Consider the following 24,462-nt stretch of genomic DNA (forward strand, 5'->3'; position numbering starts at 1 on the left):
CGTACGGCGGCGAGGTAGTTAGTACACGTATTGTACGAAACCATTATTGCATGATAACTGCGACCAGCAGCGTGCAGCCCCATACGCATACTGAGTAGCTAACTGCGACCAGCAGCCCCATACGCATAGCTAAATGGGGCTTCGCATTGTAGCTTACAGGATTATGACAGATTTAGTATCGCGGGTAAATATCAACTTACAATCCAAAAATTTCTTCAATTTGAAGACTTACCAGTTAAGTTGAAGTATTGAAAACAGGCTTCGGGCAACGTTTGGTTTTGTCAATAGTCCCTTTCTGTTCGAATTGATGACTGAATGTGACTCGGTCGAGAGGACCTTGGGAGAGCTACACTGAATTGACGGCCAGCGCATGCGCACACAAACATCTTATCCGTTCATGGATTTGAAATTTGTTCGCATGTGATGTGTGCGTATGCACTGGCCGTAGTAATCAGTGTATGTAGCTCTCCCAAGGTCCTCTCAACAGAGTCACATTCAGTCATCAATTCGAACAGAAAGGGATTATTGGCAGAACCAAACGTTGCCCGAAGCCTGTTTTCAAGACTTCAACTTAATTTGTAAGTCTTCAAATTGAAGAATTTTTTGGATTTTAAGTTGATATTTACCCGCGATACTAAATCTGTCATGATCCTGAATGGTACAATGCGAAGCCCCATTACGCTATGCGTATGGGGCTGCTGGTCGCAGTTAATTGCATGATTACTAAGAAATGAGAGCACTTTGGGGCGAGTAAGTCTCACAGTGTTAGTTATATGAAAGGTACTTTAACCTGAAACACGGAAATTCAGGGAAACTTTTGAGGTACCAAAACTTTTTATTATCTTTAAGTGCCAATTGAGGGATACCGTACTGTAAAACCAGAAATGTTAGTGTACATTTTAATTTCACGAATTTCACTAGTGCCCACATTCGCAAAATTAAAATGCATGTCTACATCTGCTCTTACATTGTATCTACCTTAATGCATTAGATGCCAGTGGTATCTGCACAAAGTTCAGGCTGCGAAAAAGGCCATCGGCTCTAATTGGCAAAATTCCATGCTGCAAACGTTTCTTGCTTTATGGTACTAAAAAGTGTTTCATAGAGGAGTGCCTGTTTGGGATTGATTTTTGATGAGTTTTAAGGATCAAATATAAGCAATGACTCATAATACAACATCTTTGTGTCGTACACCCCATTAAGACCAAAAGTTTGGTGATTCTACACTTTCATTGTATTGTAGTCACAAGTGGTATATTCTGCATCAAGTAGAAAGAAACGGAATTAGTGACATGAAAATGGCAACCGAAAATAGTGAAAGCTGCCAAAGAGTGACGGGAGTGACCTTCCATGGACAAAACAAATGAAGCATATTTAAAAAAACAACAGCAAAAAACTGGATGTGACTGTGCTGCTGCTTGTGGCTTTCACAGTAGTTTGAGCTATTCATAGGCTCATGACATTTCATGGTACATTGCTCACCATTTTTGTCCGACTATGTATAGAAGCTTGAGATCCCTTTTTGTAGTGTTTGTCTTCAACCTAATTTTTTATTTTCTTATTATTTTTCTTCTTCTTATTTTTCTTTACTTTTGAAATAATTCTTTCAGTGATGTTGATTTAACTGATATTTTTCAGGATGATAGGGTGCATTCAATTTCCAGAGGTCATCGTCCTTTCAAAGAGGTGCAAAGATAATAATGGTATAGACTTCTCGGCACCAACTGATTTGATCTACTTGAGTATTTTGACACAGACATTTAACACAAAATATGATTGTACAATGTGGGGTTTTATCTGATGCATGAATTGTCTACTGCATTGAATGTTGATCAAAAGTGCCCAAAGTGCTTGGCTTCCCGAAGAACTTTTCAGGGTGCTACGTAACTTTGTTTGTTTGTTTTTTTTTTTTTAATTCAAAACCACTTGCTTGGTCGGGCAAAAAGATTTTCAACTTGTTGCAGAACACTTGCCCGAACATGAATGTTACTTGCCTCAAAAAAAAGTCCACTTGCCCAGGGCAATTGGGCAAGTGTATACAGGTCTTTCTTTTGCAATGCTCACAAAATCAGAAGATGAATTATGTGACAAATACAAAGCAAACCAAGAAAAAAAAGAGTTGGGATGATTGGATATTTGTGATTGAAGCAGAGAGGCTGAAGATTGGAATTATAAAACGCTGCAAGGCCAGTCAGTTTAAGCGTGCCAAGTTTTCTGGCGAGTTGTGCTCTTCTCTAGATGGAGATATACAGATGCTGTATGTGAGCAGTGGAGTACGGTGATGCAAAGAGGAGGTTTAGTGTATCCATGCCTCGATGTGCAGTCATACGTCACCCAACGTCTCACCCATGACTCACTCGCACACGCAGCCTGCCTCGCCCAACTGGCTAGAGCCGTGGCAGGATGGGGGTGGTGGTTGGGGGGGGGGGGGGGGGGTGAGAGGCGGCCATAACTGGGATTGGTGTATGAAGTATATGGTTTCTGTCTTCTTCTGCCCTCCCCCCCCCCAGATATCCCAAGCGACTTCACCTGTAGCTGTTTCCTCCTTGACTGTACAAGAGTCAGGTAGAGAGAGTGAGAGAGGAAGATCAAGAGGGGGGGGGGGGGGGGGTAGGAAGAGAGATGGAGGGGAAGTGTGTGTATGAGGGAGGATACATTGTATGTGAGTTGTTTGTGTGTGTATGTGTGTGTGTATATTATATATGTCTGTTTGATTTTAGGGGTGGGGGACCCAGCGGGGACGAGAGGTGCTCATAAAAAAAAAAAGTGATGTGGAGGCTGATCAACATGCATGGTTTAGGATGAAGCTGGTAAGATGCTCCTCCCACTGTTAATCTAGCTATAGATACATGAGATACATGTTTGAATGGCTGTCTTCAACTTCTCACCCTTTGTTTGAAGTATGTTATATTTTACATGGTACCACCAGTGTTTGTTTATTGTGGCTTCAGAGAACAATAGACGTATACCCACAGAAGATAATGGAGTGTGTGCGTATGGCTTCCTTCATAGGGCCTAATCCTCTTGGATTCACATCAATCATGTATCCAGTACTGGAAGATAAACAACATAAGTAGGAGACAACATGAGTATAACGTGACAAATACATTGTACTGGGAAAGAAGGGGGTGGGGGGGGGGGGGCGGTAAATACTAGTACTTAAATAGCAACTGGAGCCTATATCATGCAACTGCTCTGCTTCCATACCGGCCCTGGCCCCGACCTACGGAACAGGCTACCGTTGTCAGTCGGAAATGAAAACCAGAACACTGTTGTCAAGAGTATGTTTTCCCTGATGCCCGTCCTTTTGATAATGCCTTTTTATGTGTTGGGAGTGTCTGCTGGAATGAGCAGTAGTGTGTGCTGTGCAGTCATGACTCCATTATCAGTCGTCATCAGCAGTGAGAAAAAGTCTTTGCGCATGACCAACATATTGTTTAAGGATAGATTTTCCTGAAACTGAATGAGGACATTACCTTTCTTGCCATTTTGACCACATTTCATAAAAGCTTAGGCCTCTAAAGGAGATAGGACATGTAACATACCAGCTACTTTGGAGTAAATAAACTTTGAAATAACTGGACAACAAAGGGTTTCATGACCTAGATAAAGTTTTCTAGACTTTATATTCTTTGATTTTCCTCTGGATGCATTAGAAATACTTCCCCCCTTGATAATCACTTAAATTGACACAAATTTGCAGAATGTCTTAACTGTATCAGTACTTGTCAAATGGAGGATTCAGTGAAAGTTGACGTAAATGCTGACAATTGCTCCTAGTATTTGATAAAGTGTTTTATGTAAAGTTGGAAGTGCTTTAAAGATCTTGGGAAGGTCATTTGACATTACATCAGGTCTTACTGGGCAATGGTTTGCACATTGGGAATAACATTTTGAAATTTCAATGTTGTCCATACAGTAAATGCCAAGAAATGTTACATGCAGTTTCAAAGAATGGTTTTAAAAATACTTTTGCACTTGCTTTACAAGAAAAACACATTATGGATCTTCTGTGCTAGGCAAAAATCACATCATCAGCATTTAATAAGCTGAATGTGTAGTGTATGTAGCAAGTTGCTACAAACCCGCTACCAAAACTCACTTTTGGGCATGTGGTACATTTTTCCCATTTATATACGTATACATTGTAATACCAGCACAGCAGCACTCTCAAAGTACTTCAACCTATGCCCCTTTGAGTCTGCTAATTATACAGAGAGTCCACAGCCCTCTGAGACCGTACATGAAGTGGGTTACTGTTATGTTTAATAACCATGGCGCACATGGGAACTTCGAACTTGTACATAATGTAACACACTCCCCCTACCACTTCTAGAGTGCTCTTGTTACTGCTCATACAGCTCTTTTTATTTGCTCCTTTCATCTCAGAGTAAAGAAAGTTATGTAGATATATAGACATGTACATCTCCTTACCTTTATCTTGAGTGCTAGTCTTCTTTAAAGACCTCCCTGTGTATGATGAAGCATTCAGGGCCTGTGGTTGGAGCTTTGTTAATGCATCACCCTAAGATTAGAGGGTGAGAACACTTTTGTACTTCATTAAAATTTTAGGCTCACATCTTGCTGTCGCTGTCAAAGGTGTTAGACGGAATAGAAAAGGGGAAGGGCCTGGTATTTATGTTCAAAGTTACCATGGCAGTGTGTCTAGGGAATTGGCATATTTATGTACTGTTTGATCATCTCTTTCAGTAAAACAGCTTTAACCTTTTCTGTGTCAGGGAATTTGGACAGTACAACTGTATGTACAAAGCTTTTGGTTTTCTGACCCAGTTGGCACTCTAAGCACAAAAAGGGTTAGACTGAATTTCACCATCAAATCACTGTCATGCCTACATTTGTACTTATTCCCAGTGAATAAACAATAGTGCAAGTGTATCCAGTCAACATACAAGTGTACATATACTGACACTAAAGCGAACATGCTCTCAGCAACAGATTACCTGCAGTCTTTAGATCCTATCCTTCCATTTTGTTTCTATATTAAATTCCAGGAAACAGATGTTTAGCCTGTGAGTTTCTATGACAATCGCATCCACCCTAGCCAAGGCAGCACCATGCTGGAGACAGTGGCAGAGGGCATCAAGACGCCCTCTGAGCTGGAGCTGCGCCAGTCGGATATGGAGCCAACATTAATCGGTGAGTTTGTGGTGACTCGGGTTCTTGAGTGGGTTCTGCAGGCCAAGTTAGGCTGGTGGTCGTAACAGAAATTGTAAAAACAATGCTGTTTTGGCTTATTTTTGTGAAAGCTATTTGGTGACTGAAACAGTCTGTATCATAAGTAAAGATGTGAATAAGTATGTAATGTAATGATTCTATGCAAATATGTATTTTTTTAAAATGTAAAGACTTATGTTAGAATGTGTTGTGAAAGGTTATTTTTGTTGTAGTAGTTGAAAAATAGTAGTTCTATCTATAGGGGGTTGGAGATCCGCAAGAAAGATTAATTCATTTTAACGAAGATCCTGTCATACACTAATTATTATTCATATTCATACTTTCCTCGATTTCTTCCAGGTGTGTGGGCAAAGAAAACTGTCCGGAAAGGGCGTACCTATGGCCCATTCGCCGGAGAGAAGAAAGACTGTAACGAAGTGTCCGATGACACCTACTCTTGGGAGGTCAGTGCACTTTTAACCCTTTGCATGCTTTATTAAAGTGCCGATTAGAACAGAAAACCTCATAGCACTGCTCATGCTGTCCAAAGTTCGTGGCACAGAGAGGGTTAAAGACACCCAGTCGCGAGGATACATGGACATATTTCAGCCGCGGGCGGCAGCACGTAAACTCGCTTCCGAAGTTGCTACGAAGCGAAATGTGTGTGTGCGCAAGACATCCCTAAAGCAATGTATCGCGCTATAGTATCTCGTTTGCTCGCTTGATTGATCTGAGCGCGGGGAGTACGTTTTGTGTAATGTGAATTGAATGTATGGTACGGTACTGTGTGATGCAATGTTCGCATGAGCTATAGTAGCTAGCTGCCTATACTTGTACGACTACAATGTACGCCTTCTCTTCATCGCACCGTCGATCGTCGTCAGTCGTTAACTACACTGTAATCGTCAGATCAGATTATATATAGGTAGGGTGGCCATCATGGACGATGACACATCGTCATGGGTAGCGGATATTACCGCCGAGTTGTCCATTCTGAACGCGGACGATTGGGTCGGAGACCCTGTGTCTTGTGTAGCCCTACTACATATCGACCACCCTTATTGAAACCGACCGCGTATAATTCGCGCACTGAACACTTAGTACGCACTTCTCTGCGCGCAAAGCACATAAAAATGGATTGGCTTTGAATGTAGATGAGGATGGTGTGGGAAAACGCGATAATTCATTGTTCATTAATGGTTTTAATCAAGGACAAAATTTCGAATGAATATTTTCACCGCAATAGCACAATAGCACAATGTAACGTCTATGGAAGTTTCTAAAAGGCTTCTAAAAAGCTTCGTACAACACGGTGTTCAATACAACTCGGTTTGCGTGCATTGTCAATGCAAAAACAGCGGTCGATCCTATTAACGCGATTTACCGCGGGGAGCTGAAACGAGGCCACGCAAGTTCGTCGGCGATATTTTTGCACTGAAACTTCGAATCGAAAACGGAACAACGGCATTTGATAGAGCTGGATTTTCTCAATCACGTAGGTCAAGTTTTTTTACGTGAATTTCAGTGTTACATATTCTTATCAAGCAGATAAACATTAGGCGGTCGATTAGAAGTAGGTCCAACCATACTTGCCCTGGCGTGTGTAAATTCAGGACGGGGACCGGAAGCGACTGTGCCCGTGCAGGGCCAACGGCCACAGTTGCACTGCACAGTGTAACTGTGGCCGTGATAACTATACACAGCCCAGTCGCTGTACATGGTACGTCGAGTTTCCGCATAGCGTAACAGTGTCTGGTCGGGCTATGGCCGTGATAGAAGGGACCGTGCACCAACCGACATACCTTCAAGTCGAAGTAGGGCCTAAACTAGAATCTATTAGATCTATCATCTTTGAACCTTTAGTTCCCCTGTTTAAACGTTAGAGTTCTACCAGATCTATTGGGTTAGACTACATGTATGATGGAGCTTGCGATAGATCTATTCATTTTTTTTTAATTTATTTGCAAATCCTAAATCATATTCTTGGGGAATTTGCATAACATGATTGATATGAAAAACTTCTCATTTAATGGGACTAGTGACATTAAACTGACCCAGCAAATGTCATTTCAATTACGGCATTATCATAATTTGACATAAATGAGAACGCGGAATTACACATAGAAAAATAGGCCTACTTGTCGATCAAACGCAAATGCCCTAAAGTTACTGATACTAGATTAGAAAAAGTCATTCCACTTCAATCACTGATTCATGTGTAGACTTCTACTTACACATCATCTGGATCTGGATTCCTTGAAGTTGTTGACTTGGCCAGCTGGGGTTGCTTGATTGGCGTAAGCCGTGGCAACACAATTCCACCGTGCATGTCGTAACACGAATTTGCACATTCTAAATAAAAATTCCTGCAAAACTGTTCATGCAACTCCAGCAAGTGGAAAGCTAAATTTTCATCGGCACGCTGACGCTGAAGCCTCCCCCTCTGGTCTCTTACTTGTCCTCCAGCTAAGAACACGTCTCTCTGCGTTCTCCATGCACTCGTCGATAGCGTCAAACAAGTAGATACGTTGCCTCGAGTTGGACGGCTGTTTGATCTCCATTGTGAGGTTTCATTACTAAACCAAAGCCAAGGCTAAGCCGAAACAGTACAGCACTTTTTATTGCAAACAGTACTCGCATACCACACACAATATTGATACTGACATACCGGTACCGACGACTTTCTATCAACTTTGTTATGTTACGATCCGGCCCAACGTACTGTAAGCTGTACGTATAACACATGCAGCTGACGCAGCAGACAACATTGCACGATGAGATCATAACAACCTGCCATATGGCCATATGCATTGCAACTTGCTATACATGAAGCTTAGAGTTTTAATATTTCCTCATCAAAGCATATTTATAAATACCAAATATCAAACAACGTAATATATGAATAATTTATGATATCGTTATATAATATTTTCAGACATTTTTAAATATTATTGCCTAGATTGCTGAAATTGGCACCATAGTGCATATAAACAGAGACTGGAGCCAGATACGTACGTACGTACACCCTACAGCTCTCACTACCTGTTGTGTCGCGGACCGGGAGAGATTTTCATGCGCATGGCTGTTGTGCGGTTTTGTGCATGCACCCATTCGGCCCCATTCGGTAGGTATTCGGGCGTCCATGTTGAAATTACAGTGGACAGCTCGCGCGGCGCTCGTGCCCCATCAGGTTTTCGCTGGTGCGCTGCGTAGCGTCGTGTTCGGTATTCGGTACGTACGGGGGTACAATAACGGGAGGAGCAGCTTGTCGTGCTTTTCTACTGAGCTGCGAATCGCCTGCGACGACCGGCTGCCTTTAAATGGACATTCCCATGAGAGGCGTTGTAGTCTGCTGGATTGGGCATGCTACTCTGTGAGTCAGAGGGTGTAGGGTTCAAACCCCGCTGTGGCACTGGTGGCCTTCAGCCAACCATTTTATCTATCTTCAGTGCTCCTCTCTAAACAGATGTAAAGAAGAGTGATGGGTAGAAAGCTTAAAAATGTCATTGTTGATGGAATTAGCTTTTCCCTGTCATGTAGTGCTCCCCCTAGGGAGCACATTAAATTGTGCTGTGAGTGTGTGAGTGGCGTGACAATGACTTGTAAATGTAAAGTGCATTGATCTCATCCATGTAATGCGAATACAATGAATACCAAATTACTGATATAGCACATGGAGAGAGAAAAAGCATACAGCATTGAACAATATCTACAAAACTTGATGTAATCTCAAGCTGTGAGCTGTTGATTCATTTTATGAGTTCATGTGCCATACAAGATTTCTCATGCAGAGCAAGCATTATGCAGATCAGATAAAAATTGCCTCGTTTGATACCAGCACAAACATATAAAATGTGCACATATTCCTTTCATCTTACATTAACATTGATTGCTATCATTGCTAGCAGAGTGTCCGCACTCAGCTTAATTGGAAACAAGCAAATTAATTAATTGATATTATAACTGGAAGAGTGTCAGCACTCTGTAAAATTAGGAACAAGCAATTTTTATCCAATTGCATTGTGTGCAAGATTAACCGTGTGAAAATTGCCACCTTTGAATAGGGCTATGAAGAGTAAGGAACCAGAATTCTATGACAACCACACTAAAATGGACCTGATAGATTGGACTGAGGTTTTGAAGCACTGTGTAATGTTCTCTTTCACAAGCTGTGTGTTAGTTTGTCTGGTCTTTGATTTAGCTGTAAAGTATTGGTCTCATCTTTGTTACTGTCAGTGAGAAGTCTGCTCAGTACAGTTTCCAGGGATTGGTCATGCTGCTGTTTAACCCTAATACTGTGCTTTCTTTGCCAATGTGGCACAAATGTTTGGAAACTTTTGACAATGAATCTATAGATATTACGCAATCCCCCTTATCCCTATTGTGTCACCATGACCTCCATGTTGGGCTGAGGTTCACTACGTACTACACCTGGGGTGTTTCAAAAAGCTGCTCATAAAGTAACGAACGACTTACCAATGACTGGTGATCAGTGCTGATGTGCTATACTTATCAGAATTTCAATACAGTTGAACCTCTATTATCCGGCCTCCCTTTATCCGGATCTCTCTATTATCCGGACGCAATCTCGCCGTGATATTTTTTTAATAATTACGGGAAGAAAGGGGGATTCCCAACTCCTTGAGAACTCCTACCCAAACACACACGAATTACACATTACTTCCAATATGATTAACATACATTGCATCAAATTTCCTTCCAAATTGCTTACCTTCAGACATTTCAACATCCCGAAACATCCCCAAATGTAACAATGAAAAGGTTGCAGTATACACATTACTACATGTGGTACTACAATGGGCTTCATCAGTACATGTGTATGTATATGTACATGTATAAAGCATTGAGTCTCCCGTATCCGGCCAAATCCCTTATCCGGATGAGCCCCGTTCCCGACTTGTCCGGATACGAGAGGTTGAACTGTAATTCAGCACGAACTAATCACCAGTAAAGTTCTTAACCCTTTGAGGATGGACTGAATTCTCTACAACACACATTTCCCATAGACCCTTGTCCGAGTACACTCGGGACTTGTCCTCGACGGGGTAAGTCTTTCGTAACTTTAAGAACAGCTTCATGAATCCCCCCGAATGGCCTCGCACCCTTTACAACCAGGTCAAAAAAAATGCAGATTAAAGAGCTTGGCAAGTTCAGACAGTCACACAAATGATTAACCTCTTATGGTGATTTTGGACAGTATATTTCAGTTGCGTAATACATGGTATGCATCAATTGTAGCTTTTGTCAGCTTTTCAGACTTTGATAGTTGGATAGGATTTTCTGTAATAATAAATGGAAACTTGTATCATGATGAAAGGTTAATGTATCATACCAGGAAACTGCTCTTGGAATATCTTAATCCACCATTTTGTTGTTCTTTTGTACTGTTAAGATTCGAGGACCAAAGGGGGTGCGGCTGTACAGCATCGATGCATCGGACCCGACAAAGGCCAACTGGATGCGCTATGTGAAGAGCGCACGCAGCTATGACGAGCAGAACATGATCGCAACCCAGTACAAGCGGAACATTTACTACCGCACCCTTCGGGTTCGTATAGCTGGAAGATTCTCCTTGTTCTCCATGGGATAGGTGGTGGTGTCACTGTGACATAAAAATCATCAGCCTATCATTATCAAACCTTCCCTCCCTCCAATCCCTTACCTGTACAGAAGACCTAGACATCAACAGAATGAAGATCCTTAAATTCACTCACTGAAAAATGAACATCCACGATGGGACTCTTCAAGTTTGCAGCAAGCAGATTCACTCTCTTGTCAAATTATGCCTTGATGCTCTTTAATTTGGCCTTCACATGAAGTCCTTCCAATCTTTTCCCTGTCTCCCTTTACCCCCACCTTTCCTGACCCTTTATATTTGTACTCATGTGGGAAAGAATGGAAGACATGATTAAGAACAGAGGTCCCTCTTTTAACAATTCAAGCGACGTACTAAGTTGGGTTGATGTTACCCAATTTTGGCATACGTAATGCATGACTCTAAAAGCCTGGTGATATTGCTGATCATCAGGGATTTCATGATTTTGTTATTTTGGTGAATTCCCAAAGCTTTCATGTGATGTGTGAATGTGTCCCACTTTGATCCTACAAACCTACCTCAAAAGTGGCATGAAAGCCTGCCACCAGTCAGGAACAATACTGCAAGCTTGAAGGATGTCATAGTGATTAACCCTCACACGACCAGTTTGCAAACAAATGGGTCACCAGTGGTAACCACTAAAGATGATATCATAGAGGTGAGCCATGCAATTTTTTTCTGAGTGTGTCCAGGCTACTATTCTGCAGTGAAGATGCCCCCTTTTGCTTTGATGCATTATCATTATTACCTCCGCCAAGGGAGGAGGTTATGTTTTCGTTACCGTTGCTTTGTGTGTTTGTCCGTGTGCAAAATAACTCAAAAAGTAGTTAACGGATTGGGATGAAACTTGCAGGAAAAGTTGAGAATGACACAAGTAACAAACGATTAACTTTTGGTAGTGATCCGAGAATTTTTGGGGAATTTATGAAGGATTTTTGATATTTTGGCAGGTAGGGTCAACAAACTTGGGAGTTCAGGCTGCGCGTATTTGAGGTTTGCATGCGCGCACTTAAGTGCGTGCTCTAGTTTCTCCTAGGGCAAGGCGCGCTGTGCAGCTGAGGGTTTATGACATAAAGGCTTCATTGGCAAATGGGCGACTCTCAGCACACAATGGTATGTACGTATGGGTGGAAATCACTGATATCTCTATATGGAAGAACAAGATCAGTGGTGGAAATGAGCTGCATGCTTGGTGGAGGTCTGCGCTCTCAGAGTGCTTCTCTAGTTTTACTTTAAAAGCTTTTCTCGCATCTTTGTTCTTCATTCTACCAAATGCAGGCGATTTTACCAGGGGAAGAGTTGATGTGCTGGTATAAGAACATCCCACCCAAGACTGAGGGCACAGACACGGAGGAGAGCGATGGCGCCCTCAATACGTCAGGAGAGAGTGGGACAAGTGGGGCAGCAGATATGGATTCAACAAAATCAGGTGTGCTTCAGTCTCATTCACTGGGATCTGTCTGTAATGTCTGTGTACAGCATTCAGGTTGTTCATGTTTTTGTTTGTCTCTCCCCCCCCCCCCCCCCATCTGTATTGTCACAAATGTGTACTAACAGTATTTGTGTTGACATGCTGCCTATTTCAGCAAGAACTATTCGTATGGTGCGTATATCTACCCAAAATGTATCATAGAATATCCAGATATCTTTATTTTTCTTCTTATTTGCACAACTGCCATGCCACGCCTCCTATAACAGATTGGAAACTGAGATGCTAACTCGTATGAATGCTTTCCATGGTGGTCTGTGGGATTGATATTTTGTGGATAAAAAATGTCCTCTTGGGGCAAAACCTCTCCAAATTACATGAAACTCCACATGACACTATTTGTTTTGAGTTAAAGACATGAAACTGGCAACTGAATGAAAAAAAAAAAATCACCAAATTGGCAATGCAACTCTACATGGTTGGCATGATAACACATGCTGCTCACATTTTCCAGGCACATGCCAAAGTTGTTCACAAGGAGGGCTTGCTCAATCTTTTTTTTGACAAGATGTCTATGTACTGATGTGCTAAAGCTGTTTGATACCTTCCAAAGTGTATTTTTGGCTTCTAAGTGATGTGATCATGAAATACACCACTGTTTTTTGTTGTTGTGACTTTTCATAATGGGATACATCCCACATGCTATTTATTATCATGATTTTCACTCTTTTCCCCCATATTTTCAGGTAGAACGTCAATCTATTCATCTTATGAATGAATGTGTCTAAAGATTTCACTTGCAGCTACATCCCTTGTTAATCATTCCTTATTGAAGATGCTGAAGAGAATTCCATAGGAACAGTTTGACATATTCCATGAGAGTACATTTTTATGCCTCTGCCACGAAGTGTCGCCGGAGGCATTATGTTTTCGGGTTGTCCGTCGCTCCCGTCCGTCCGTCCTTCCGTCCATCCGTCCGTAATCAATTTTGTGGACAGCATAACTAAATAACCGTTTGAGGTATCCTAATGAAACTTGGCATGTGTACATGTATGAGAGGGTGAAGTTGTGCCTATCAACTTTTGGGTCCAGATGCTCAAGGTCAAAGGTCAAGGTCAAATGCTCAAAATTTCACTATTTCCCCCTTATTTATGCAATGCCTAAATGTATTTTCTTGAAACTTAGTTCATACATGCATTACCCAATTGAGATTCTCTAGTGAGAGTTTCTGGTCACGAGGTCAAAGGTCAAAGGTCAAATGAAAATGTTAAAATTTCATTTTTTTTTCTCAGTATTTCGCAAATGGTTCCAGGTATCTTCATGGAACATAGTACATATGCATGTACTGACTGGCAGTGATTATCTAGGGAATTTTGGGGTTATGAGGTCAACGATCAGGGGTTCAGAGGTCAAGGTCAACTCATTAAATTTCACTTTTTCCATCATATTTATGCAATGCCTGCAAGATTTTTCTTGAAACTTGTATACATGTATTACCCAACAGAGATTCTCTGGGAAGTTTTTTTTTTCTTTTTTTTTTTTTTGGCCAAGAAGGTCAAAGGCCAAAAAGTCGAGTGAAAGTGCTAAATTTCACTTCTTCCTCCATATCTCAGAAGTGGCTGAAGGTATCATGAAACTAATATTTATGCATGTTCTGTCTGGCAGTGATTCTCTTGAGAATTTTAAGGTCATAGTGTCAAAGGTCAAGGGTCAAAGGCCAGGCATTTGCTATTTATGACAGAAATTACACTTTTTCTCTATACCTTGAAATTGCCTAATGCAATGCAAAATATAAAAGGGTTAACAAAAGTCAAGTGAAAGTCGCCAAATCCCCAAATACATGTTCAGTTCAATTCAATCTTTATTTCCGATTCAATATATAGATATATAAAAATACATGTGAATATGACCAAATTGTACAAAAAGTGAGTTTAAAAACAATGGAAACGTCAACAAAACAAGGCGAGATTAAAAGACAAAAGAATAAAAAACACATGAGGAAAACAAAAATGTTCTCTTAGAAAGTGTAGCCATTCATCCAATTAAATCTAGTTCAAGGAAAGTGAATACTCAACACGTTACAACATGTTTTTAATATTTTGCCAACTAGATGAAACTGTCATCACACATTGTCAATATGTACTATAGACCTATTAGGAGAATCATACATTGTGGGGGAGGCATACCAGTCGCCATAGCAACATTTCTAGAAAAATTTGAAATGGATTCAGTAAATGTAACCAGTCAACAAAACTGAGTCAATATGCACATACCTTGTTTTATTGTGCTTTTATTGCTGATATCTAGCTGGATTTGCCTGTGCTACCTGCTTGCATTGATCACGTCTTCCCTGTCTATGTTCCTTGTACAGAAGGAGATGACAGGCAGATGCCCATTCTTGAGAAGATGGAGATGCCAGAGATGTCCTTGTCTCAGCTGGACTCCACTATGTCGACAGAGTCCGAGAACCGGGCCAAAGTGCCTGCCCACTTAGATGTGCCAATGGAGAACGATCTTGATGACAAAGTAGCCGAGCCCCCACTCATCTCACCCATCTATCCTTCCAATGGACATCACGCTGCCAACTTTGCCTCCATAACGGCTGAAGGGGATGCGGCAGGTATTGGAGAGACCAACGTGCAGATTCAGGCTCCCGACATATCTTCAAGTGATGCAACTGCCCATCTACTACCCAGTCTGACCGAGGGTGGAGACCAAGTGGATCCAGACACCACCTCCTTGGCTGTCATTGAGAGTGGCGACAAAGGACCCAAAAAGAGTCGTGCTGACATCAAGAAGCAGATCAGAGCCCAGCCAGGCATCAAGAAGAAGGCCCGGGTTGGACAAAAGATTCCTTTGAAGCGTCCTCTGGGCTTTGAAAATAAGAAGTACCAAAGCAACCAGCCAGATAAGAGGGTGAATAAAGATGGCATTACTGAGGCCGTGATAGGGCCAGACTGCGTCAGCGTCTTGCCTGATGGGTCAGAACTCTTTGGCTGCATGTTCTGCCCGAAGAAGTGTCGCTTCCCCAATGGCCTCAAGTTACACCTGATGCTGAAGCACCACATCCCTACAGTCACAGTGGATGGTGTCAACACAAGTAAATGGGGCAAAGGACTCGGCCCAGGTGACATCAAGAAGAGGAAAAAGAGCCCTGTTGCTGAGAATGGCAAATCGCCTGCAGGCAGAGCAGGAGATCAGGTTTCCCATCAGAGCACACAGGGAGTGAAGCCTGATAGTAAGTCACCAAATAAGGAGCAGAAGAAGGGCATGTTCATGTGCGAATTGTGCAACAGGTCATTCATGTACGCCACATGGAGGGACAAGCACCTGCTGCGGCACAAGGCAGACATGAACAAGGAGCTGTTCACCTGCTCTGATTGCCCCCGGAGGTTTGTGACGGAGGGAGACCTAAACAAGCACAGACTCACACACCGAACGAAGATCCCAGGCAAAAGTGAAGGAGGTGCAAAGCTTGAGGCAAATGGGAACATTCTTCCTGGAAAACTTCGCCTTTCAGACTCTGCTTTTCAGGGTCAGAGTAGAAGTGACCCCACAAATGATGCAGCGGCCAAGGTAGTCAATGACTCCAAGCTAGATAAAAGCAGTGTTCAAGTTATTCAGTCCAGAGCATTTGTAGCTTCCTCATCCACAGGGGTGGTTAGTGGAGGTACCTTACTGCAGGTGGAACAACTGCCTCAAAAGAGACGAAATGTGACCAGCAGGAAAGGTATGCTGAAGAAGGTGGCGTCATGCACCATGTGTGGCATTGAATTTGTGTCCTCCTCAAATCTTCATCGGCATCTACGGAGGAGACATGGCATCATTCAGGCTGGCAAGAAAAGCAGTGCTCCCATGACAGCTAGTGTCAATCAGAGTGAAGAAATGATGAGAAAGGAAGTAAATGAGGTGGTTAATCAAACTGTCAAAACTGAAAAGATCGAGGTCAAGCCAACAGTCTCACAAGAAAGCCTCTTGACAGTGCCTAAGTTCAGTGCTGCACAGACAAAGGGGCACATGAAAAATTTGGCCAGCATGACCAGAATGATTAGGCGAAAGCATGCAACGGCGGTTCTCCAGAATATGCTGATTGAGAAGAAAATCGGTGCCAAGGATAGCAAAGTCGACCAGCTGCGAATGAGAGCCAGGCTGCATGCAGCGCTGAAGCAAGGCAAGAGCTTGGCAGTGAAGAGGCATCAGCAGGGTTTCAAGAGAATTGAACAAGTTGCATCCAGACAGCCCCAGGATGTCCCCAGCATAATTTGTCCTTGGCAGAGTGATGTCAAACCGGGACCGTATATACCCATCAAACCCCCTTCCAACAAAACCGAAGTGCCTTCAACTTCTGCTGGCACTTCATCGAACTGTGTTGAAGTTCTTGACCTCAGGGTGAAGAAATCAAGCAGTGATGGCACCCAGAAGGTTGGCTATCCTTCTTCCATCGTCTTTGACCCATCGAAACCTGTAGATTTGTCATGCCATTCCCGACCTGTGATCCAAATTCCCACCTATCAGTCAACCAAGAGACCTAAGATCACAGTCTCTGTCCCAGCACAGGAGGTCAAGACTATCACAAAGATCAACATCACATCGCGCATGAAGTCAACTGGCTGGAAGTCGTCCACACTTGCCAATCCTCTGGAATCCCTGGACCTGGAGAGAACCACTAAGTTCTCTGTTCTTGATGCCGCAATAACATGCAATGTGTGTGAGGTCCCATTTGACTCGATGAAGCTGCTTACCCAGCATGTGGTGGCTCATGCGGAAGACTTCCCATACAAGTGTGAGTTCTGCGTGAAGCTCTTCGAAACGACGGACCTGCTTGCCTCCCACAGGTACGGCCTGCACAGGGTTGGAAAAATGTTCTGCTGCTCGGAGTGTCAGCAGGAGTTTGCCTACCTCTCCAATCTGAAGCAACACCAGGCAGACATGCATGCAGACCAAGCATGCTCTTACACCGAGAGAGGTCCAGAGGAGATCAGACCGCAGAATTTCACAGATCCCACGAAAGCCATACAAACTCCACCGATCCTACCGGAGCCCAGAGAGAGAATCTCTCTCATCGCTCATGAAATGAGCAAGGTTAGCCCCTCCAGGTTTGGGCGTTTCAGCGCACCTGCTCATCAGGATGCCAAGGGGGCCTCCCCTCGGAAGCAGCCAACCAGGAAGAAGGATGTGCCCTGCAATCCCCAGAGGCACCACCCATTTGCCCACGCGCGGGAGATTGGCTACCTCAGCACGCTCTCTGACAACAAAAATGTCAGTCATTATGAGATGGCCACGAACAATCGCTGCACTAAGTGTGCCAGAGTCTTTGGGAGCACTGCAGACTTGCATGTGCACATCATGGAATGTGCATCAGTTGTCACAGCAACGAAACCAAAGCCAAAAACTCCTGTTAAGACCCCTCCGAAATCTGTAGAGAAGAAGAAGGCGGTGCAGGAAGCCAGGCAAAAAAATGTACGGGCTAGAAAACTTAAGATGCAAGCTGCCAAGAGGAGCAAGAAGAAAGCGGTGCAGAAGGTCAATGAAAGTGACGAAAGTGATGCAGCACAGAAACGCAAGAGAGCTAGGCCTGGACTTAAAATGTACAACCCCCTGAATCATACTAGGAGAAGAGCAAGTGCAAACATTGATGATGTGCATGCATGTCAGGGGTGTGGCAAGCAATTTCATTTCATCAATGGGTTGGAGAGGCACATGAAACTGTGCCCCAACAAAGACAAACTTTTCAACAAGAATGCCAATCCCAACTTGGCCCCGAGGAACATGAATCATCAATGTGCCTACTGTGCCCGCCAGTTTGTTTACCTCAGAAGCCTCAAGAAGCACATTTCTAGCTGTCCCAAGAGACCGTCAGATGCACCAACAACGGTTCCAATTCCAGCAGTGGTAGTAGCAGTTACAACTTCATCAACGACATCACCCACTGCAACAAAAGTAGCCTCCTCTCCTGGAAACTCATCGTCAACTCCCACAACTGCAGTGTCTCATGTTGCAGAGAGTGGCGTCACAGTCTCAACTCCAAAAGGCAGCACCACCACGATTGCCAATGCAGAAAGGAAGAGTCCAATTGTTAGCCCTCCTTCTCAAGGGGCTTCTCCAGTGGAAAGAAAGGTTGAAGAGGAGGGTGCTCCTGATAAAGCTGCTGTTGCTGCAAATGGTACATCTGTAGCTCCAAGCACTCCCAAGAAACCACGTAGACGGAGGAGGAGGGTCGACCCCTACAGCAAAAAGAAGCGGTCGAGGTCAGCATCTCCAAGAACAAGATCCAGACCAAATAATGATGGCGAGGAGATGGAGGGGGAGGAGGAGGAGGAGGGAGATGAGGAGGAGGAGGAAGAAGAGGAAGAGGAGCAGCTGGCAGATGGAGAAAAGGAAGGTAGTGACACCCTGACCAGTGACACCCCGACCAGGATGGAAGTTGGGGAGAAACAAGGGGCTGAGGTCTTGCAGAACGAAGAAAATGGTGACAGCAGCAAAAATGAAAATACTGCAGATAGCAAACTAGAAGGAAATGAACAAAGAGATAGTATTGAAGAAGAACAGAACAGGCAGACTGATAGTTAATATACTGTGAGGCTTTTAGGCAGAACAAAGAAAAAACATAGTTGAAAAGTGTGTCATACAAAGTGCACAGAGAGAAGTCTAATAAGGTGTTTTCAATTCTTATTCACTGTTACTATGATAACTTTGCAGGTGCTGTTCATTTCAGAATAGTGTAGGACATATGCCTATGCTGTGCAAAGTTCTTTGTATTATTAAGGTCATGTCACACAGGCAATCATGGGGCCATTTTAAATCCAGAAACATGGCAATACTGGGGCACCGTCTGTCACTGAACCCAACTGCAGAGCGTTGCACATTGAGCAGGTTCTTGATGTTTTGAAATTTTGCTTGTACTTAATGCACTCCCCATCCATGTGTACTGAAAAAAAAAATCAATCATAAGTCTTTTTTTTTGGTGGTAATTCTTGTGATCAGTACTGTTCCACATTTATTCTCCAGAGCTTTTCTTTGCAAAGCTCCCTCATCTTTCATTCATTAATACATCATATGCCCAGTTGAACCTGAGCTGCATTTTTTGTAGTGATATCAAGTTGTCCATCGATTTGATGATGACTTTTGCCTTCACATGGGCGTGTGTCTTGCTCTACTCCCCAGGGGAAGGTAATGCAAGTATGTGGGGAAGGACAACACTTTCAGCTCCTGAGGATAGTGATGCACAATGCCAGGTAGAAAGTGTAACATAGTGTTCTGAAGTTGTGGCTGCTAGTTTCGCCTTGATTGTGATGGTTCATCTTCAAAAAGAAAAAAAAAAAGACACCTTTTTATTGGAATGACGAGTAGTAAGGGAGGTGAGGAACTGTGTGAGGGGATGACAGGCTTCAAGTTGTATGTTATGTTCAAGGATTTGGTGTTAAATTTTGTGGTGTATGTGGATGATGTTTGCCAAGACTGAACAGATAATGAGTAATATCAGAGATACTGTGAAGAGATACAGCATAAGTAGAATATATGGGACTGGGTCACCCCATTTTACAGTACTCATCTTCTGGTGCCATGTTGCATTTAATTTGTATTTGTTCAAATTATATTTTTATAGTCCTCTGTGAGAAATATAAGCATTCACATTGTAAGCACATGGGTTGCACAATCATAGCATCTTAATTTTGCAAGGCTGTACTCATCCAATACTTTTGGTCAGGCAGTAACCTACGCAGCATACTCTTGAAAGTTCAGCCGGACTTATTCTCTGGAATCATTGCCGAGTTCTACATTTCCTCCTAAATTCATCGGTTGTCAAAAAATAGGTGTGCAAAATCCTGTTTTCTGAAATAATGTATTCAAATACATATGGATATTCCTCCTCTCTCTCAAATTATGTAGTGATGGCCCATAGCCTACTCAGTAAACATGTCCCTATTGTACGCATTTCAATTACTTGAAATCCCGTTTGGGCATTGCTATGTGATATGTCAGGCAAGTCTCAATCACACATTTTGGTTAAGATCAAGAACAACTTGTATCAGAAAAAGAAAGAGGTATGTATGAGATTAAAAAAAAGTAATGTAAACTGGTGCACTGTAAAACATCGGTACACTTGGCGAGAAAAAACAATCATTTTCATCGCACAAATGATTAATCACCATTATTAGCTTATTTTCATATATATACTCTTTGTTATTTCATTCTCCCGTGTCCTAAAAGGTGACTCTGATCAATGTTGTATGATGTACCCGTGAACAATTTACACACAAAGGCCCAACATGTCAAGTATTGTAATAAGAGATCCGGTAAAGGGCGAATGCTCAGAAGTCCGTGGACTGGATATAAACCATGGATTTGTGTTAAAACTACCCTAGCGTAAATTCAGGCTGTAATGTTTTCCCCCCGTGAACCTCGTGTACGAGAAAGCAGGTTTAACACGAGGGTTGCTAGCCAGATTAAAACTATGGTAGATGGTACACTGTACTTCACCAGCCAGGCTGGTTGACTACTAAAATGCTGCACGTTTGCTGTGATATTTCTCAGTACGCACTTTATGACTCAAGGAGGCTGCGTGTATTGAGGATGTGTGTATATATAGATATGCCTTTTATTTTTATTTTTGACAGCTCTTTGAGGTTGTTGTCAAGTTCGACGGAAGCGTTGAAAATATTATCAACCATTTGCATGATGTATTGATGTTACAGTAGTAGAATCGTATTCAGGACGTAGTAGGCAGCCTATAGTGTGAAGCACCAACATTTTGTCGCAATCACGTTTGTAATGTACGAAGGGGAGCGACGATGCTCTGAAAAATTAAAGAAATAAATGCATTTTTAGTGATTGTCTTTGACAAATGAGACTCTGTTGAGATGCGATTGAAATTTTCTTCTGCATACACCAGAGGGAAGAAGTGTATTAAGACTGTTACTGAAGTAAAACCTACCATCTCAAAGTACTTTGCGGGAGGGTGCTTGGTGTCGCGTGTATATGTGAAATGAAGCTATTTATTTAATTTATTTTCTAATTTAAGTAAGAAGTAGTGATGAGAGCAGAAGCTGTGAAAAGACTTTAAAAAGAACATAAAAAACAAACGAGAAGAAGTTTCTGCAGGCAGATTTTCAAAGTAGAAGCACGCGATCAGTATTACGAGCAAGGGGTAAAAGATGGCTCTCATTTTAAGATGCACAGCATGTTCTTTTCCTGTGGTCCTTTTTTGAGGACTCGGCAAAGTCGTAACGTTATCAAAGAAAGAACTTAATGGGAACAATATTCTCCTTTGCATTGCTCGGACTGTATCAATGACGTCTTACAAATGAATGTTTGCCTCCCTCTTGGATTCGTTGTATGTTATCCCATGCAGCACCGTCACAGAAAGTTGTACCGTAGGAGTGCCAATTTTGAATAAGTACTTAACTCCATTTATAAACTGGCGCCTTGTACTGTGGTTTTACGTCGAGTGAAATACCGTAATATGAAACAGAGCGGAGACGGTTTGCACCAATACGAAATGTCTGAACCACTAGAAAGTAATCGCCCAGAGTGGCTTATCATACAATCATGCAGTTGCAGTTCCAAAATGGCTTTTCATTTCGTATGTAATTGACAATGCTAATTCACCAACTTATCAGTGCTCCAGTCCTCTTTCTTTACCACGCAGGACATCCCATGCCAATCCCACCAGAAAGAGTCGTCGTGTTGGGAGTAAGCACCATGTGAACTCAAGCAGGGAGAAGCAAACGTTGAAATTTGAAGAGTTGCCACTATAATCAGTAATAGCACTGGAATCTTGAAGCACTCGATGCTCTATCAGTAGACGGACAAAGGGTGGACAAATTGTGATCTTTATTGTTTAAATTAAAAATTGTTATGAAGATCTATAGTGATGTACGTCATGCCATTGACAGTTGCTGTTGTGTGAAAATGTCCACTGGCATAATCCATACCAGGAGTAACCAGCTTCAATACACGTCAAGTAGACATTGACAAGTAGATGTATTGGTAGTTTTTATTTTCCTTTTTATCTTACACAGGTGGCTGCAGAGCGAAGCGTTTCTGCAAGGGAACACGTTCTTGCAATATTATCGGATATCGTGATGAAAAACGAAGTTAATGACAGATCATTTGCGATTATAGAGGGTTTCTGAGCGTTCGTGTTTGAGTACCGTGGTATATCGTCTTCCATTAATGGAACTGCATGATGAACACGTGAATGAAATGCATTAGATCCATACAGGGAGGAATAAAGTGTGTTGTGCATTCGCTGCACTTTTTCTTTTGTTAATCTGTTTGTTTCTGTTTTCCAACGCATTGTGTGACTGCGCATTCGTATTTCACATTATGTTTATGTTGTTTGTAAAGGTCGTAAGTGATTCCGAGGTATTGGATTAAAATGATATGCCCATTGAATTTGATGATATTCACACATTTTTCATTTTCTTCTCTGGTCTTATTACTCTGTGAGTGCGTGGTGGGTACATGTAGCAGATAAATGTTTAAGATGGGGAAAAAAAAGAAGAAAAGTCGAAGACCAAACATGTATGTATTTTTCAAGTCTTTCACATGTACATTTGTATTTGAATGTCACTTCAGTACCTGTTACTACATCTTTCCCTAATCAAGTCCAAAATTCAGAGCAATTTACCTTTACCCTATGATACCCACTTCCCATCGCTGTCCATGGTTATAAACATCTAACATTTACATATTGTTTTTCAACCTGTACCGCCGGGCTGCGCGGTGTGCCAGGGCAACTGAATTTTACTTTTGGTGTTAAGATTGAGTGAATGAATGCTTGCGTGGAACATTGATCCCCCCTCCCGATAAGGTACGACATTTGCACCCGCGACCATAGCTCCGTTCTTATCTTCTCCAAGGATCGGATGAGGGTTGGGGTTGTGGTTGGGTTTTAAGTGAAAGGGATACTACAGTATTGGTGGAGATGGGAATTGGGCTTTTAACTTTTTGCGAAATACCAAGAAAACACGTATGATATAGTACAGACCATACCATTTTATGAGGAATTCCAAGTTTATTTGATGAATACTATCGGGTTTGGAATGACTGAAACATCAAAAAACAAAGTAAAACAAAGCGATCGTAATAAAGTGTGGGTCCCACACTTTATTAGAATCGCTCTTTTTTTCTTCTTTTTTTTTTGATATCTCGGCCATTTCAAAACCAATTTTCATCAAATAAACGTTGAATTTCTCATAGAATTAAATGCTCTTCCATATTTCATAAGAGGTTTGTCATCTCACCTAAAATGTTAGAAACCTGAAATTAGGTCTCAACCAAAACTATACGATCCCTTTAAATTTGATGTGAGGATTATGATTAGGAAAAGGGTTGGGATTATATCTGTGGGTAGAATTAATATAGTTTTGGCTTATAGCATGCAGATACGTAGTTCATGGGAACAATACAATGTACATGTATTGTCGCAGGAACAAATGTGATAAAAACTCGGGTAGAGATCATTGGAATGAAATCTAGACATTTATCTCCAAAGAGAGCATTTTGTTGTAATACTATGTTCAAAATTGACTTAAAATGCAATTCTGGACCAGTTAAAGGGTACTGAACTCTGAAAAGAAAGAGCGAAATGTGATTAGAGGTCTTACAATATTGTACAGCTGTGAAAATTTGACGAAAATCCAATCAAATACATGTATTGATGTGAAGTCTCGCCATTCTTCCCAAAAGTTTTTAGACAGTCAATATGAAAAATCGGTAATCGAACAACACTCGGAGAGCGCAGATCTCCGCCAAGCAGCTTATTCCAACCCATGCACACACGCTGAAAATTGCCCAATTTCCCACGTTTTATTGACGTCATCGGCTTCCAGCTGCGCGGCGCCTCGCCCGAGCAGAGCACGCTCTTTAAATAATGCGCGTATGATAGCCCTTTACAATAGCAATGTCATCGTTACTTCGATAGAACAGATTACTTTGATTCAAACGACTTTTTCGATTACTTTTCTTTTGAAAATGATTTCACAACTACATTTCTTTCAGAATGATTAATTCTCACTGTTCGTAGGCTGACAATTCATGCATGTAATTCATCCATATTCATGTAATATGAAGTACATGTACATCATGTGTACGTGTGTGCATAACACAAGACAAAGATTCGTAAAATCTATTCATTTCTATTGCGTTCATGTATGTCTAAATTTGTTTTCATGTTCTGCATATTTACTTCTTAATTTTAAGCACTTCAATTTCCTTATAGTTAATATATTATATA

At 42.0% G+C, this 24,462-nt stretch overlaps 1 protein-coding gene across 2 annotated transcripts in view; it reads left to right on the top strand.

The window, feature by feature from the left end:
- The window catches only part of LOC140239157 (uncharacterized), a 50,853-nt gene extending 28,234 nt beyond the window's left edge, over window positions 1–22,619 (top strand). For both annotated transcript variants that reach the window (XM_072319041.1, XM_072319042.1), the window contains exons 2-6: window positions 5,013–5,157; window positions 5,536–5,639; window positions 10,589–10,744; window positions 12,071–12,221; window positions 14,593–22,619. In XM_072319041.1, coding sequence (XP_072175142.1) covers window positions 5,076–5,157; window positions 5,536–5,639; window positions 10,589–10,744; window positions 12,071–12,221; window positions 14,593–18,791 — 4,692 coding nt within the window. In that variant the 5' untranslated portion in view covers window positions 5,013–5,075 and the 3' untranslated portion in view covers window positions 18,792–22,619. The remainder of the gene's footprint in view (window positions 1–5,012; window positions 5,158–5,535; window positions 5,640–10,588; window positions 10,745–12,070; window positions 12,222–14,592) is intronic.
- Window positions 22,620–24,462: the final 1,843 nt, after the last annotated feature.

The sequence above is a fragment of the Diadema setosum genome, chromosome 15, assembly GCF_964275005.1.
Source record: "Diadema setosum chromosome 15, eeDiaSeto1, whole genome shotgun sequence".
Lineage (NCBI taxonomy): Eukaryota > Metazoa > Echinodermata > Echinoidea > Diadematoida > Diadematidae > Diadema > Diadema setosum.